The sequence below is a fragment of the Budorcas taxicolor genome, chromosome 5, assembly GCF_023091745.1.
Source record: "Budorcas taxicolor isolate Tak-1 chromosome 5, Takin1.1, whole genome shotgun sequence".
NCBI classification, from domain to species: Eukaryota; Metazoa; Chordata; class Mammalia; order Artiodactyla; family Bovidae; genus Budorcas; species Budorcas taxicolor.
Window position 1 is genome coordinate 39,254,589 of NC_068914.1, and position 16,906 is coordinate 39,271,494.

The 16,906-nt window shown below is 42.8% G+C and overlaps 1 protein-coding gene across 1 annotated transcript in view; it reads left to right on the top strand.

Annotated features, from left to right (window-relative positions):
- The window catches only part of PCNX2 (pecanex 2), a 304,964-nt gene that overhangs the window by 71,330 nt on the left and 216,728 nt on the right, over nucleotides 1–16,906 (top strand). Inside the window, exons 11-13 of the mRNA XM_052640516.1 lie at nucleotides 3,662–3,815; nucleotides 3,902–3,934; nucleotides 15,870–16,041. Coding sequence (XP_052496476.1) covers nucleotides 3,662–3,815; nucleotides 3,902–3,934; nucleotides 15,870–16,041 — 359 coding nt within the window. The remainder of the gene's footprint in view (nucleotides 1–3,661; nucleotides 3,816–3,901; nucleotides 3,935–15,869; nucleotides 16,042–16,906) is intronic.

Genomic DNA, 16,906 nt, shown 5'->3' on the forward strand with positions numbered 1-16,906 from the left:
CATAATGTATTTTATAGACCTGAATTGGATAAACAAATATATTTAACTCTATAAAAAGCACATAGTAGAGAATAAAAAATACATAAATTTCACTTTTCACCAAGTATTTATTGTCCCTCCCCCAGTTTTTAAAAAAGGTTTCAACATGAGCATCTTAATATCTGAGTTCTTTACATTTCTGTACTTCTATACCTCTTGGTTGCCTGATTAAAAAATGGGAAAAAATATGAACAGATTCCTCACTAGAGAATATATACAGATGGAAAATAACTGTGTGAGAAGATGCTCCACATTATATATCATTGGGAAACTATGAATTAAAACAATAATGAGATACCACCACACACCTATTAGAAAGTGAATGTTGCTGACTTGTGTCTGACTCTTTGCAACCCCATGGACTAGGCCAGAATACTGGTCTGGGTAGCCTTTCTCTTCTCCAGGGGAATCTTCCCAACCCAGGGATTGAACCCAGGTCTCCTGCATTGCAGGCAGATTCTTTACCAGCTGAACCATAAGGGAAGCCCAAGAATACTGGAGTGGGCAGCCTATCCCTTCTCCAGCAGATCATCCTGACCCAGGAATTGAACCGGGATCTCCTGCATTGCAGGTGGATTCTTTACCAACTGAGCCATCAGGGAAGACCCTATTAGAAAGGCCCAATCCAAAACACTGATAATAGCAAATGCCAGCAAGGGTGTGGGACAGCAGGACTCATGTCATCGCTGGTGGGATTACAAAGTGGAACAGCCACTTTGGAAGACAGCTCGGCAGTTTCTCACAAATTAAACACACTAGTAGTGCAGTTTGGCCTACCAATCATGCTCCCTATTTCCACAAAACCCTACGTTTATAGATGCTTTATTCATAATCGCCAAAACTTGGAAGTGACTGTCTTTTGATAGGTGATGGATAAACAAATTGTGGTATGTCAGTACTATTGAGCAGTAGAAAGAAATGAACTATCAAGCCATGCAAAGACACAGAGGACCTTTAATGTGTATTACTAAGTGAAAGAAGCTAACCTGAAAAGGCTGCATACTGTATGATTTCATTATGGAATCTGAACAAGGCAGACCTATGGAGACAGTGAAAGGATGAGTGGTTACCAGGGGTTAGAGAGGATGGAGGAGAAGGCAGTGGCACCCCACTCCAGTACTCTTGCCTGGAAAATCCCATGGATGGAGGAGCCTGGTGGGCTGCAGTCCATGGGGTCGCAATGAGTCAGATACGACTGAGCGACTTCAGTTTCACTTTTCACTTTCATGCATCGGAGAAGGAAATGGCAACCCACTCCAGTATTCTGGAGAATCCCAGGGACAGAGGAGCCTAGTGGGCTGCCGTCTATGGGGTCGCACAGAGTCGGACACGACTGAAGCGACTTAGCAGCAGCAGCAGAGAGGATGGATGAATAGGCAGAGCACAAAGGATTTTTCGGGCAGTGAAAATACTCTGCATAGTACAATAATGGTGGGTATGTATCATTACAGCAGTGTTTAAACCCATAGAATGTACATCTCCAGAAAGCAACCATAATGTAGACTATGGACTTTAGTTGATAATGATTTGTCAGCGTTGCTTCCTCAGTTAAAACCCGTGTAGCACTCTAGTGGGAGATGTTGATGGTGGGGGAAGGTGGGTGTATATTTGGAGGAAGGAGCTATGTAGGAACTCTTAACACTTTCTCCTCAATTTTGTTGTGAATCTAAAACTGCTCTAGGGACTTCCATAGTGGTTGAGTGATTAAGACTTCACCTTCAAAGGCAGGGAGTAGGGATTTGATTCTTGGTTGAGGAGCTAAGATCCTACATACCTCATGGCCAAAAAACCCCAAACATAAAGAACAGAAGCAATAGTGTAACAAATTCAATAAAGACTTAAAAAATGGTTCACATGAAAAAAATCTTAAAAAAATAAATCTGCTTTAAAAATAAAATCCATTAATTAAAGAAAACATTTAGAAGTGCCTGAGCATGCCAAGAATGAAGTAGCCAACTATTCCTATCTAAAAATGATCATAATTTAATGGGAAAGACCAATAGGTACATGGACAAAAATAGGCAATATAAGATAGCTCAGCTGGTAAAGAATCTGCCTGCAATGCAGGAGATCCCGGTTTGATTCCTGGGTCGGGAAGATCCGCCGGAGAAGGGATAGGCCACCCTCTCCAATATTCTTGGTTTCCCTTGTGGCTCAGCTGGTAAAAAATCCTTCCTCAACGCGGAAGACTTGGATTCAATCCCTGGGTCAGGAAGATCTCTTGGAGAAGGAAATGGAAACCCACTCCAGTATTCTTGCCTGGAAAATCCCATGGATGGAGGAGCCTGGTAGGCTACAGTCCATGTTGTCGCAAAGAGTCGGACACGACTGAGCGACTTCACTTCACTTCACTCAGAATTCTAGTGATTAGTCCATCTAAACTCTTGACCTTGGGGTCCACACCGTCCTCCCTTTCAACTGTTCCCTCCTATAACTCCACCCTACATCTCTTCCTCTCATAGAAGCCTTCCACCTCTGATGTCATAGTCCCAGCCTCAGTTCGTTCTTCACATCCCCTCTGTGTGCTAAATGGCTTCAGTCCTGTCCAACTCTTTGCAACCCTATGGACCATAGCCCTTTAGGCTCCTCTGTCCATGGGATTCTCCAAGCCAGAATACTGGAGTGGGTTGCCATTTCCTTCTCTAGGGGATCTTCCTGACCCAGTGATTGAACCTGGGTCTCCCACACTGCAGGCAGACTCTTTACTGTCTGAGTCACCAGGGAATTTGCTTTCCCCCTACCTCCATCCAGTGTCTCCACATCCCCTCTTGCACTTTGATGGATCCACTTCCTCCCACTAGCAGCCCTCGTTGCCTCCCCCATGATCCTGCCTTTAGCCCCTTTATATCAACATCTTGACACTCCCTTTCTTGTCCCTTTACACACCCGCTGATAACACCTCACATCTGGATGAGCTCATCTCTCTGCCCCACACCTCTCGTGTGGTGTCTCCGGAGAGATTACCCAGTGACACACTGGGGTCAGACCCGCTGCACTGAGCTCTCTGGTTGGAGCTCTCCTGGCCTCTGAAACGGAGCAGCAAATTCTGGCCACTGTGACTGTATGTGGAAGGGATTGCCTGCTTTAGTCAAGTGAAATGTACCCCCTTCCTCCACTTAAAGGAGTCAGTGAAGCTCCTTTTCTGAAACACATTTCACTGTGGTGGATGGAACAATTAACAAGTCTTCTCCCAGTAAACCTGGTTTAATGGCCAGGGACACCCAAAGGGATTATATTTTACTTGTTTCAATAACAGAAAATGGGAGTTAAATATGACTTTTAAAAAAATGTAGAATGCAGTAATAATGCAAGAAAGAAAGAAACTGTAAAATCTTGTTACCAAACGTAAAAGCTTGGGATAAGTACTCTCTGCTGTCAGTCATTTTAGAAGCATGCGTGTATTCTCCGAATAAAAACAGACAACCTTACCTTTTATTCCCTTTGTTTTTTTAATTTTAATTTTTTTTAATTGTGAAAGTGTGATAACACATTTACAGGAGACTAGGAAAATACACAAGATTATGTATAGTTTCACTATATATTACAATTATTTTTTAAGTAGATAAATTAAAATTTTTTAGATGGAGTTTCAATATTGTTTTTATTTGTTTATTTTGCTCAGAACTGAAGATGTCAAGGAAAATGTGCTGGCAGTTTTACTCATCATCCTGGTTTCCCTGCTTGGATTTCTGACATTGAACCAAGGCTTTTGCAAAGACATATGGGCGCTCCTCTTCTGCCTCATCATGGCCAGCTGCCAGTATTCCCTGTTAAAGGCAAGACCACATCTAATTCTTACCATCACTAATGTAGCCTTGAAATCATGAGGTGATGACCCAGACACTTCTGCTTTGTGTTCTAGAGCGTCCAGCCTGACCCTGCCTCGCCGATCCACGTGAGTATCCACTAACAGGCTTGACTGGTCTGCGTGCATTGAAGATGGGGAATGGCCAAAATCAACTCAAATGTATACAGAAATATACATGTATATTGAATGTAAAATGGAAGTATTAATGCATGGTGGTCAAGTTCAGGGGAGATCTGAGGCTGTGATGAGAATGGTGGTGGGGAGGGGCCAGGATGGGGACCAAGAGTGCGTGGAGGGCCTTTTTCATCTCATTGAACTCATCTCAGGAAAGATGTTGCAGCCAGTGGGGAAATCGGCAGAGTCTGCAGTCAGGCTAGTTGTGTTGGTTTCCTGGTTCCTGTGTCTGAATGTTGGACCCTGAATGAAAAGTGAAATCTCCATGCCTCAGTTTTCCTGTGTGTGAATACGGATAGTAGAAATGCCTATGGAGGTTGAATTAATCCAAGTCACGGGCTTAAAACAGTGTCTGGTATATAGAAATTGCTTCATAGATGGTAGCTGTTATTGGAAACATTGATTATGTAAGCACAAATCATTATTCTTTTTACATGAAGCTGATCTCTTCCTATCCCACACTTTCAAGTGTATCGTTACCTTGTATCTCATCATTTGGGGGGCTTGTTTAGAACTGAAACTCCGGCCTCCCCAGTACCGGTCTCTTGGTGCTCTGGCATCCGTCCCTGAGCTCAGAAGCACTGTAGCATCCACTGACCAGGGTGCACGCTCCCCTGTGGGGTGGTGGTCCAGGTCTGGCACCGTCCCTACTGGGGCCCCAGCCACATGCCTTTACACCAAAACCAGCTCTTTGAGAAACCTTCCTTCCTCTGTTATGGTAAACTCCTGTGAGTCCCTGAAAATCCCATCCAATGAAAGAAAACTTGACCTTCCCGCTATTGTGCTTTAAAAAAGAAATTCATATCCAGGATTTAGGAGTGATCTCAAGTCTGTGATAGCTCATATTTAGCTCATAGTAATTAAGAAAAGCTTATAATTGGCTGCTCACCTGGCGTACGTTGCTATCTTGTTAAATTCCTCTGTTCCCCATAATTGGCTTACATGGAATACATCTTCTTTTGTCCCAGCGTCTGAATGTCAAGATAAGGAGAAACAGCGTAATTAGGGTATCACAGATGTATTGTTGTGATTATTGTCAAGAGTCTGGGTTAGGTGGTGTGAGCAGAGATGCTCAGCCCTGTGATGTTCCATCCTAGCCCACCCCAGAGGCGACACTGCCATCCTCCTGCTGCTGTAAATAAGCCCTGCTTCCTAGTGACAGCGCCTGGGTCACTGTCTTTCTGGGTGACCCGGGGGAGGGATGTAATAGGCTATTAAACATTCATTTCCTGCACGTGCGCTCATGAATGATGCTACCAGAGGTGAATGGTGAGAACAGCTGTTACCATCCCTGTGGATTTGTAATGACCGTTTGTAGGACCCCTGGGTCACCGTTCTAAGTTGGAGTTGTAGTGTCTACATTGATCCAGTTCCTAGAGGGCTATACCCCGCTGCTCCTCCTTTATCTGAGCAAGCATGTCACAGTGAGATAGGAAACAGTGACTCCTCTTTCTGTCATCGGAAGCCACAGTCAGACATCAAAGTCTGCTTATTGTAGTAATTAATATGCTTACACAGATTGCTAAGTAGATTAGTCCTGATTTGAGTTAGCATTTCTAACTATTATGGTGAGGAAAGAAAACATGGTAGGTATAAAATATTTCCTCTTGCAATGTGGCTCAGCCATGTAGACATTAAGAAGACTGACTTACTGTGTAGAGATAGGAAAACCTCAGAAAGGTCAGTCCAGTCTGGTAAAGAAATGGTTCTGTGTCTGCCACCAGCCCTGGCTAAGATTCATTCATCAGTGGCTGTCAGATAAAACAAAGTGCTTAAAAAAAATTTTTTTTTTATTTTGGATTGGAGTATAGCTGATTAACAATGCTGTGATAGTTTCAGGTGGACAGCAAAGGGATTTAACTATACATACACATGTATCCACTCTCCCCCAAACTCCCCTCCCATCCAGTTGCCACTGAAGTGCTGTTCAAAAGTACATTACTTTGTTCGTTCCCAGGCAGTGGCTGTTCAAAAATGCAGTCAATTCTTGTTCTTCGAGTGATTGATTTTTCTTCTTTGTTTCTTTCCAGGAGCACAGAGGTGGCAAATTTTGAGCAAGTTGTTAAAACCAGAAGATAGCATAATGATTTTTTTTTTCTTTGCATAACACTGTGTGTTTTAGACAGAGTTGCAGAATTAATACTGGCATGCTAGTAGATATGGTACCATCAACCCTGGGCTTGAAAAAAAAAAATGCTTCTGATTGTAAAAGAAAACAGATCTAGGAGAGCTTAAAAACTGAGGGTGAGGGTAGCTTCTGGAATCAGTTGGAGGATCAGAGACTGGTAATTTAGTGATGGGTGATGAAGTTGTTCCTTACTTACACAGACTTATAGAATTGTCTAATCAACAGTGGGTTTCCCAGATGGCGCTAGGGGTAAAGAACCTGTTTGCCAGTGCAGGAGACATAAAAGATGTGGGTTTGATCCCTGGGTCGGGAAGATCCCCTGGTGAAGGAAATGGCAACCCATTGTAGTATTCTTACCTGGAGAGTCCCATGGACAGAGGAGCCTGGTGGGCTACCATCCATAGGTTTGCAAAGAGTCACACATCAACTGAAACGATTTAGCACGCACGCACGCACAGCTGATAATATCCACTAATGATAACCCAGAAAGTAAAATCTAGTGGGATATCTGAGAGGCAGCAAAAGACTGGGATCCTCAGCATGGAGCTGGAGTCAGGGGCCTTTCCCAGCACCCGCTGGGACCCTGAGTTGGGGTGGCTGGGACAGCACCTGGGAGCCTGCATTCTAAATATACCACCCGGGTGCTGATGGAGGAAGTGATCTCAGGTCACACCTGAGAAACACAGGGTAATGGGAAGCGTGCAGGTTTGGGGATTTGAATCAGCCTCTCCCTGCACACACTGTGGCCTCTTGGTTGAGTGATTACTCTGAGTCTCAGCTTTTCCATCTGTGAAAGATGAAATATTAAAATAGGATATTGTGAGGGAAGCAAGATAATGCAAATCCAGGGTGCCGCATAGAATCTGGCACTGCGGGGGCACTTGCCAAATGCTAACAGTTTTTGTGTAAGTAAAGTAGGGGTCATAATAACAACCTCAGTTAGTGCTGGTAATGAGTGGATTGGACAATGTATATAATGTTCCCAGCACAGGCCCTGGCATGTTAAGTCCCCTGGAAATGATTCTTTCCTTTTCCTTCTGCTTTGCAGATACAGAAGGCTGAGTGTACAGGAATTCACAAGCCCCACACCTAGTTCCCTTATTACTAACCTCATACATCAATATGTTTCATTTGCCACAACTAGTGAACCCTGGTGGATACATTATTGTTAACTGAAGTTCATGTTTCACTTAGATTTCCATAGCTTTTTCCTATTATCTTTTTGTTTATTGGTTTGAAGATCGCATCTAGGACACCACATGGTATTTAATCATCCTCTCTCCTAAAGCTCCTCTCCACTGTGACAGTTTCTCAGGCTTTCCTTGATTTTGGTGATCTGGACAGCTTCAAGGAGCATTAGTTAGGAATTTTATAGACTGTTCCTTAGTTGAGATTTATTTGGTGCTCATCTGATGATTGGACTGGGGTTATGGATTTTGGGGAGGAAGACCGCAGAGTTCAAGTGTCATTTTCCCCACACCATTTTGAGGGTATGTACTGTCAACATGACTTACCACTGTTGATGTTGAGCTTGATCACCTGGTAAAGGTACTGTTTATCAGACGAATGATTTTTTTTAATTTTATTAAATTTAACAAAAATTGCAGTAGAGTTGATTTACAGTGTTGTATTAGTTTCTGGTGTCCAGCAGAGTGATTCAGTTATCACTTCAGTTCAGTTGCTCAGTTGTGTCCGACTCTTTGTGACCCTGTGAATCACAGCATGCCAGGCCTCCCTGTCCATCACCAACTCCCAGAGTCCACTCAAACCCATGTCCATCAAGTCAGTGATGCCATCCAGCCATCTCATCCTCTGTCATCCCCTTCTCCTCCTGCCCCCAATCCCTCCCAGCATCAGAGTCTTTTCCAATGAGTCAACTCTCCGCATGAGGTGGCGAAAGTACTGGAGTTTCAGCTTTAGCATCAGTCCTTCCATTGAACACCCAGGACTGATCTCCTTTAGGATGGACTGGTTGGGTCTCCTTGCAGTCCAAGGGACTCTCAAGAGTCTTCTCCAGCACCACAGCTCAAAGGCATCAGTTCTTTGGCGCTCAGCTTTCTTCACATATATCTATTCTTTTTCAGTATCTTTTCTATTATAGGTTATTACAAGATATGGAGTATAGTTCCCTGTGTCCTACAATAGGTCCTTGTTGGTGTCTATTTTGTATATAACAGTGGATATCTGTTAATCCCAAACTCCTAATTTATCTCTCCCTCCCCCATCTTTCCCCTTTGGCAACCATAAATTTGTTTTCTATGTCTGTAAGTCTGTTTCTGTTTTGTAAAAAAGTGTATTTGTATCATTTTTTAGGTTCCACATATAAGTGATAAAATATGATATTTGTCTGACTTACTTCACTTAGTATGACAGTCTCTAGGTCTATCCATTTTGCAGCAAATGACTTTATTTCATTCTTTTCATGATTGACTAATACCTCATTGTGTATATGTGCCACCAAGTGTGGGTCATAGAATACTTGTTGGCTAGCGTTTTACTAGGGTCAGCTTCCTTAGGACAGTCGGATACCCACCCCCAGGTCATCTTCTTTTGCTCCACACAGAAAGGGAACCGAGGAGTATAGTTAAAATTTTTCAGTATACATCTGAAAAAAAACTAATTTGAAAAGATATATGCACCCAATGTTCACAGTAGCGCTATTCACAATAGCCAAGACATGGAAGCAACCCAGGTGCCTTTCAGTAGCCAATTGGATTAAGAAGATGTGGTCTATATAAACAATGGTATCCTGCTCAACCATAAAAAAGAAGTATCACCATTTGCAGCAACATGGACAGACCTAGATAATGTTGGGTGCGTGCTGAGTCCCTTCAGTTGTGTCCTACTGTTTGCAACCCCATGGACTGTAGCCCACCAGGCTCCTCTGTCCATGGGATTCTCCAGGTAAGAATACTGGAGTGCGTTGCCCTGCCCTCCTCTAGGGGGTCTTCCTGACCCAGGGATCAAACTCATGTCTCTTACGTCTCCTGCATTGGCAGGCAGGATCTTTACCACTAGCATCACCTGGGAAGTCAGATAATATTACATTTAGTGAAATAAGTCAAACAGTGAAAGACAAATACTATACGATAGCACTTATATGTGGAATCTAAAATTTAGTACAAATGAATCTATCAACAAATCAGAGACAGACTCACAGACATGGAAACTGTACTTCCGGTTACCAAAGGGAAAGAGGGATAAATTAGGGATTTAGGATTAATGGATACAAACTACTGTACATAAAATAGATAAGCAACAAACATTTACTCTATAGCACAGGGAACTATATGGAATATCTCATATACCTATAATGGAATATAATCTATGTTAATACAAAACCCCAAAACAAATCACTGTGCTATACATCTGAAACTAACACAATATTGTAAGTCAGCTATATTTCAACTTAAAAAATTTTAAATTAAAACTTCAATTCAACAGCTCTAAATAGATGAATTGCTAAGTCTTAAGTGAAACAGAACTAATCAACAGCTACCAAAAATTATATTTAAATAAACTGTTCTATACCATCGGGTGTGTGTGTGCTAATTTGCTTTAGTCATGTCCAACTCTTTGTGACCCTATGGACTGTTACCTGACAGGCTCCTCTGTCCACGGGGTCCTCCAGTCAAGAGTGCTGGAGTGGGTTGCCACCCCCTCCTTCAGGGGATCTTCCCAACCCAGGGATTGAACCTGCGTCTCCTGCATTGCAGGCAGATTCTTTACCGTTGAGTCACCATGGAAGCCCCTCTTATCATCCTAAGAAACTATAAAAACAACCAACCCTTATTATCGTGAACAGAGTTCTACATAGGTAAACATCATGTTGCAGAGGGGCTGGACAGAGCAGGTAGTTATTTTTCTACACTCTCCAGGTAGGAGCCCTTTTCACCCTCCTAAGTCCTCTCAGGAAGAGTCAACACCTTCCAGAAAACGTTATTACAAACGCTTTTCCCCACACTCTGTGTTGACTTCACATGTGTAACATTCACATTGTGTGTTTAAAGAATGATGATTATGAATGAACTTGATCCAAGTGAGGTTGAGTGTTGGGTCTGGAAGGATCCAGGGCCAAATACAGGGACCATCTGGGTAGGTTTGGTGAGCCAATGGATAGTGACTGGGCAGCCAGGTGGCCAGCAGCAGGGTTCAAATCCTGGCTCAGGCACACTGTCTTCTGTCTGTGAAGTCTGGGGCAAATTTCTTCTTCATGCCTCAGTTTGCTCTTGGCAAAACGAGAATAATAGTAGGACTTCTTGAGGTGGATTAACTCTGTGGTTGGTTACATTTCAAGTAGGCAGGACAGGGCCTGAGGCACGGGAACACAGGATATATGTTAGCCATTGCTGCTGTACATCAGCTTGTCAAAAACAGCTGCCCTGTGAGTTCTGCCAAACAGGAACATGTGCAGGCTCAGTAGGTGGGAGGCAACTGTTTTCTGCCCTCTGGGCTGAGAAGCAGAGATCTGCAGGAAGCCTGGAGCTGACATGGGTACCAGCGGAGATGGGATGGGGCTGGCGTGGCCTGGCTGCTGACAGCCTCGGTTCAGTAATGCTGGGTTCAAACACTCCATCTTCCTTGTAACCAACTCCTTTTGTCTTTTTCTTTCTATCATCTCTCTCTCCATATCACTATCCACCTATCATCTATCTTTCTACCTTCTACATCTATCCATCTATCCATCATCTGTCATCTCTATCTCACTATCATTTCTCTTTATCTATCTGTCTGCCTATCTATCTCTCCATCTCCCTATCTAGCTATCATCTATCTGTCTTCTATATCTACCCATCCATCATCTATCTCCCTATTCTCTATCTTCTAATGCTGAAGATAATGAAGAAACTGAAGTTGAATGGTTCTATGAAGGCCTACAAGACCTTCTAGGACTAACACCCAAAAAAGATGTCCTTTTCGTTATACGGGACTGGAATGCAAAAGTAGGAGGTCAAGAAACACCTGGAGTAACAGGCAAATTTGGTCTTGAAGTACAGAATGAAGCAGGGCAAAGGCAAATAGAGTTTTGCCAAGAGAACACACTGGTCATAGCAGACACCCTCTTCCAGCAACACAAGAGAAGAGTCTACACATGAACATCACCAAATGGTCAACACTAAAATCAGATTGATTATATTCTTTGCAGCCAAAGATGGAGAAGCTCTATACAGTCAGCAAAAACAAGACTGGGAGCTGACTGTGGCTCAGATGTGAACTCCTTATTGCCAAATTCAGACTTAATTGAAGACAATAGGGAAAACCACTAGATCATTCAGGTATGACCTAAATCAAATCCCTTATGATTATACAGTGGAAGTGAGAAATAGATTCAAGGGACTAGTTCTGATAGACAGAGTGCCTGATGAACTATGGATGGAGGTTCGTGACATTGTACAGGAAACAGGGATCAAGACCATCCCCAAGAAAAAGAAATGCAAAAAAGCAAAATGGCTGTCTGAGGAGGTCTTACAAATAGCTGTGAAAAGAAGGGAAGCTTAAAGGAAAGATATACCCATTTGAATGCAGAGTTCCAAAGAATAGCAAGGAGAGATAAGAAAGCCTTCCTCAGAGATCAATGCAAAGAAATAGAGGAAAACAACAGAATAGGAAAGACTAGAGATCTCTTAAAGAAAATGAGATACCAAGGGAACATTTCATGCAAAGATGGGCACAATGAAGCACAGAAACGGTATGGACCTTACAGAAGCAGAAGATATTAAGAAGTGGCAAGAATACACAGAAGAATTATACAAAAAAGATCTTCACAACCCAGATAATCACGATGGTGATCACTCACCTAGGGCCAGACATTCTGGAACGTGAAGTCAAGTGGGTCTTAGGAAGCATCACTACGAACAAAGCTAGTAGAGGTGATGGAATTCCGGTGGAGCTATTTCAAATCCTGAAAGATGATGCTGTGAAAGTGCTGCACTCAATATGCCAGCAAATTGGGAAAACTCAGCAGTGGCCACAGGACTGGAAAAGGTCAGTTTTCATTCCAATCCCAAAGAAAGGCAATGCCAAAGAATGCTCAAACTACTGCACAATTGCACTCATCTCACATGCTAGTAAAGGAATGCTCAAAATTCTCCAAGCCAGGCTTCAACAGTATGTGAACTATGAACTTCCAGATGTTCAAGCTGGATTTAGAAAAGGCAGAGGAACCAGAGATCAAATTGCCAACATCTGTTGGATTATTGAAAAAGCAAGAGAGTTCCAGAAAAACATCTATTTCTGCTTTAGTGACTGCGAAAGCCTTTGACTGTATGGATCACCACAAACTGTGGAAAATTCTGAAAGAGATGGGAATACCAGACCACTTCACCTGCCTCTTGAGAATCTGAATGCAGGTCAGGAAGCAACAGTTAGAACTGTACATGGAACAACAGACTGGTTCCAAATAGGGAAAGGAGTATGTCAAGGCTGTATACTGTCACCCTGCTTATTTAACTTATATGCAGAGTACATCATGAGAAACGCTGGTCTGGGTGAAGCACAAGCTGGAATCTCGATTGCTGGGGAAAATATCAATAACCTCAGATATGGATGACACCACCCTTATGGCAGAAAGTGAAGAAGAACTAAAGAGCCTCTTGATGAAAGTGAAAGAGGAGAGTGAAAAAGTTGGCTTAAAGGATCAACATTCAGAAAACTACGATCATGGCACCTGGTAAATAGGTGGGGAAACAGTGGAAACAGTGACAGACTTTATTTTGGGGGGCTCCAAAATCACTGCAGATGGTGACGTAAAATTGAAAGACGTTTCTCCTTGGAAGAAAAGCTATGACCAACCCAGACAGCATATTGAAAAGCAGAGACATCATTTTGCTGACAAAGGCCCATCTAGTGAAAGCTATGGTTTCTCCAGTGGTCATGTATGGATGTGAGAGTTGAACTCTAAAGAAAGCTGAGCGCCGAAGAATTGATGCTTTTCAACTGTGGTGTTGGAGAAGACTGTTGAGAGTTCCTTGGACTGCAGGGAGATCCAACCAGTCCATCCTAAAGGAAATCAGTCCTGAATATTCACTGGAAGGACTGATGTTGTAGCTGAAGCTGCAGTACTTTGGCTAGTGAATGAATGAAGTCGCTCAATCATGTCCGACTCTTTGTGACCCTGTGGACTGTAGCCCACCAGGCTCCTCCGTCCGTGGAATTCTCCAGGCAAGAATACTGGAGTGGGTTGCCATTTCCTTCTCCAGGGGATTTCTCCAACCCAGGGATCGAACCCAGGTCTCCCACCTTGCAGGCAGACGCTTTAACCTCTGAGCCACCAATACTTTGGCTAGCTGATGCAAAGAACTGATTCATTTGAAAAGACCCTGATGCTGGAAAAGATTGAAGGCGGGAGAAGGGGATGACAGAGGATGAGGTGGTTGGATGGCATCACCGACTCAATGGGCATGAGCTTGAGTAAACTCTGGGAGTTGGCGATGGACAGGCAAGCCAGGCTTGCTGCAGTCCAAGGGGTCTCAAAGAGTCAGACACCACTGAGCGACTGAACTGAACTGAATCGTCTATCTTTCTATGTCTGTCTATCCATATCTATGTATCTCTCTATTTAATCTATTTATGTATCTGTTCATTCATCCATGTATCTATCTACTTACCTTCCTATCATCTGCCTATCAACAGCAAGTGTGAAGCATTTGAGCAGCCCACCCTCTTGGTAAGAGGATGATTAGAATGATCTGGTCTGTTAGTCACAAGCACCACTGCTCTCCAGATGGGGACCTCCAGGTTTGAATAGATTCTCTCACCTTATCCTTTACTTGCCCTGCAACCAGAGCTCAGGCTGAGAAATTGTATGAGTAGGTGGGGCTCCTGGGAGAGCTAAATGCTTGTACAGATTTTGTGAAGCAGCCTCCAAGATGCCCCCCAGCAGAAATCAGCAGTGCCCCCAGGGTATTTTAAGGTTAAAAACACTTGAATGGGAAAAACTTGGATAAGTTTTAAAAGACTGTGTTCAGACTTCACCTGGAGGAGCAAATGAAATTTTTATATTGAAAAAAAAATCAATCCTTGGAGGTTTTTCTGATTGAATCCTATATGAAAGAAGTAACTGGAGCAGGGAAATTTTATTAATGGGTGTTCTTAGGAATCAAGGCAAATAAAAATGACTTACATGCCATGTATTAGTGATTCGCTTAGAATTATTTGGGGACCCAAAAGGTAGCATGACATTCAGGGAAGGCTCTTTCAAAGGGAGGCTTAAAGTTTGAATCTTAAATTACGGGTACAAAGAAAGCATTCCCAGATCCAATAAATGAAGCTTGACCTGGCAGATCCAAGATTATATCTTAAATTTGTTTGAAACCAAAAACTTTCATTTCTTGGCAGAAGATGTTTTAACCTTTTAGTAAAAGAATCAGGGCAAGTGGGAAGTAGGTATTTAATTATATTTCTAAAATGATATCAGTTTGAGCAAAGATCTCACATGCTTGTGTATTTCTATACTAAGTGGCTGTCTATACCAAGCAATTTATTTTGATATTAACTTGATAAGAAATGCATTAAGATTTCACTTAGGCTTTAGTTTCAATTTTTTTTTTTTTCAAATGCAAAAGTATTCCCTTTCCCATTAATCTATGACCTAGTTGGATTTAAAAGGAAATTTCATAAGAGTGCAAATATTCCTTTAAGACTAAGCCCAGACTCAGAGCCAAACATAGCCAGCCCCCATGGACAGGCTGTGTTTTCTTTCCCATTAAATGATGGCCTCAGAATAGGGCTATTTCTATTACAGAAGCAGAGCAATTTAAATTGCATTTCTAAATATAATATGTTCCAGGCAGTGACTTTAAAAATTCATATCTGAACTCGTATCACTTTCATTTTGACTTTTTATACTCAAAGTAGTTCATGAATTGCAAAGAATATTCTCTCCGTAGTTCATTTTTGTTGGTTTTTTGAATCTTAGGAATTGTGCATTAATTTGTGAGATGTAAATTCTTCATTGGCTTTTGCCCTGGAAAGTTGCCTTATGAATTGTGCATTGATTTGTGAGATGTAAATTCTTCATCAGCTTTTGCCCTGGAAAGTTGATGTTACGCCTTTTCCCTAATTTTTGTGTCCATTCCAAGAGAAGAATAAAAATGTGTCTGCTCTCTTTGTAACAATATTTTGAGGCCTCAGATGAAATCTGTTACGTTTTCTGTCCTCCTCAGAGGAAAATGCATATAAATAGCAAATGTTTAAAAATTGGATTATTCCACTGTACGGTATTAAGGCATTTTATGCAGACTCTGCAAATATAAACTTTGCACCTGAATTGTCTTGCCTTCTAAGACATAAGGAAATTGAAGCCAAGTTATAATTCTATTTCTTGTTAATAATGGAGCTCAAATTAGGCCATGTAGAGCAAACAGTGGTTTAAATTAGTTTTGCACTTGAAATGAACAACACAAATAGAAGTTTTGCTGTGGGGGAAGCATTGAATTAGATCTCGATTTCATCCAAGGCTGGTAATTAAATTTTCAGGTAAATCTTGTTGAGTCTGAGAAGGATAACATTCATTTTGATGTTCTCAGTCTTCTTAAACAGAGTAAGCATCGGGGTTTTCTTTTTTCCCTTGGTGTTTTGTGTGTCTGAATTATAGTGGGGGAGGGGGAGAATGTGTTATATGGTGCAAGTTGTATAATATGGTATAAATGATTGAGTATGAGGTTTCTGTCATTGAATCAAAATTAAAGGTACCATTCAGAAATTATGTTTGTTTTCTAGGGACACAACCAAATCATAACATACAGCAGACCAATCTATTTTTGTGTGCTGTGTGGCCTTATTTTGCTTCTTGATACAGGGGCCAAAGCCAGGCACCCTCCCACTTCCACTGTGTATGGTCTGAAGCTCTTCTCTCCAGGGTCCCTCCAATGGGCTAGGGACCTCTTAATAGGTGAGTTCATTTGGGGGGACTGTGGGAAAGGTCACAGAGACGGGAGGGTATTTCTCCCCTTGATTTTCTGAATCCCTCACTGGAGAAACTTTCTTACTTGCTTATTGGATCAAGAGATGGGCATGTCCCTTTTGCTTTGCGTGCTTCCAGTAGACTCTCTGGGAGCCAAAGCCCAAAGCATCCAACAGTGTGCTTATTCTACAGCAGAGGTCCCCCGCCTTTTTGAAACCGGGGACTCATTTCATGGAAGACAATGTTTCCACCGACCAGGGGTTGCGGGGGCGGCGGGGGCGGGGTGGTTTGGTGATGATTCAAGCGCAGCAGGGTTTGTGCTCCTACAAATATCTAATGTGGCCACTGATCTGACGGGAGGCGGAGGTCAGACGGTAATGTGAGTGATGGGGAGTGGCTGTAAATACAGATGAAGCTTTGCTTTCTCACCTGCCGCTCGCCTCCTTCTGTGTGGTCCTGTTCCTAATCAGCATCAGTCCATGACCTGGGGCTTGGAGACTTTGTTCTAGAGGATGTTGATACTCATGGCTAGGGAGCTGCAGCACTTAATATCTGAAGAACAGGTGGCTAGGGTGCCTGGTGTGGGGCATCAGTGGGGCTCCCCAGGATGGGGGTGATTTTTGCCCTCTAGATGGTGGTCACAGACTCATCGCCATGGCACAGATGCTCTGGAAATGCGTGAGTGGACATGGTTCTCCGTCCACATGGGGTCCTGGATGTGCTAGTCACCTGGCTTCTCACTGGTGCGCTTTACTTGCCTGAAGGTCCAGGCAGTGTTTGATGTAAATGCTCCACTTACACAGGTGACCTTCATGTTATAATGGTGTAGAGCCTCAGCTCTGGAGCCAGATGG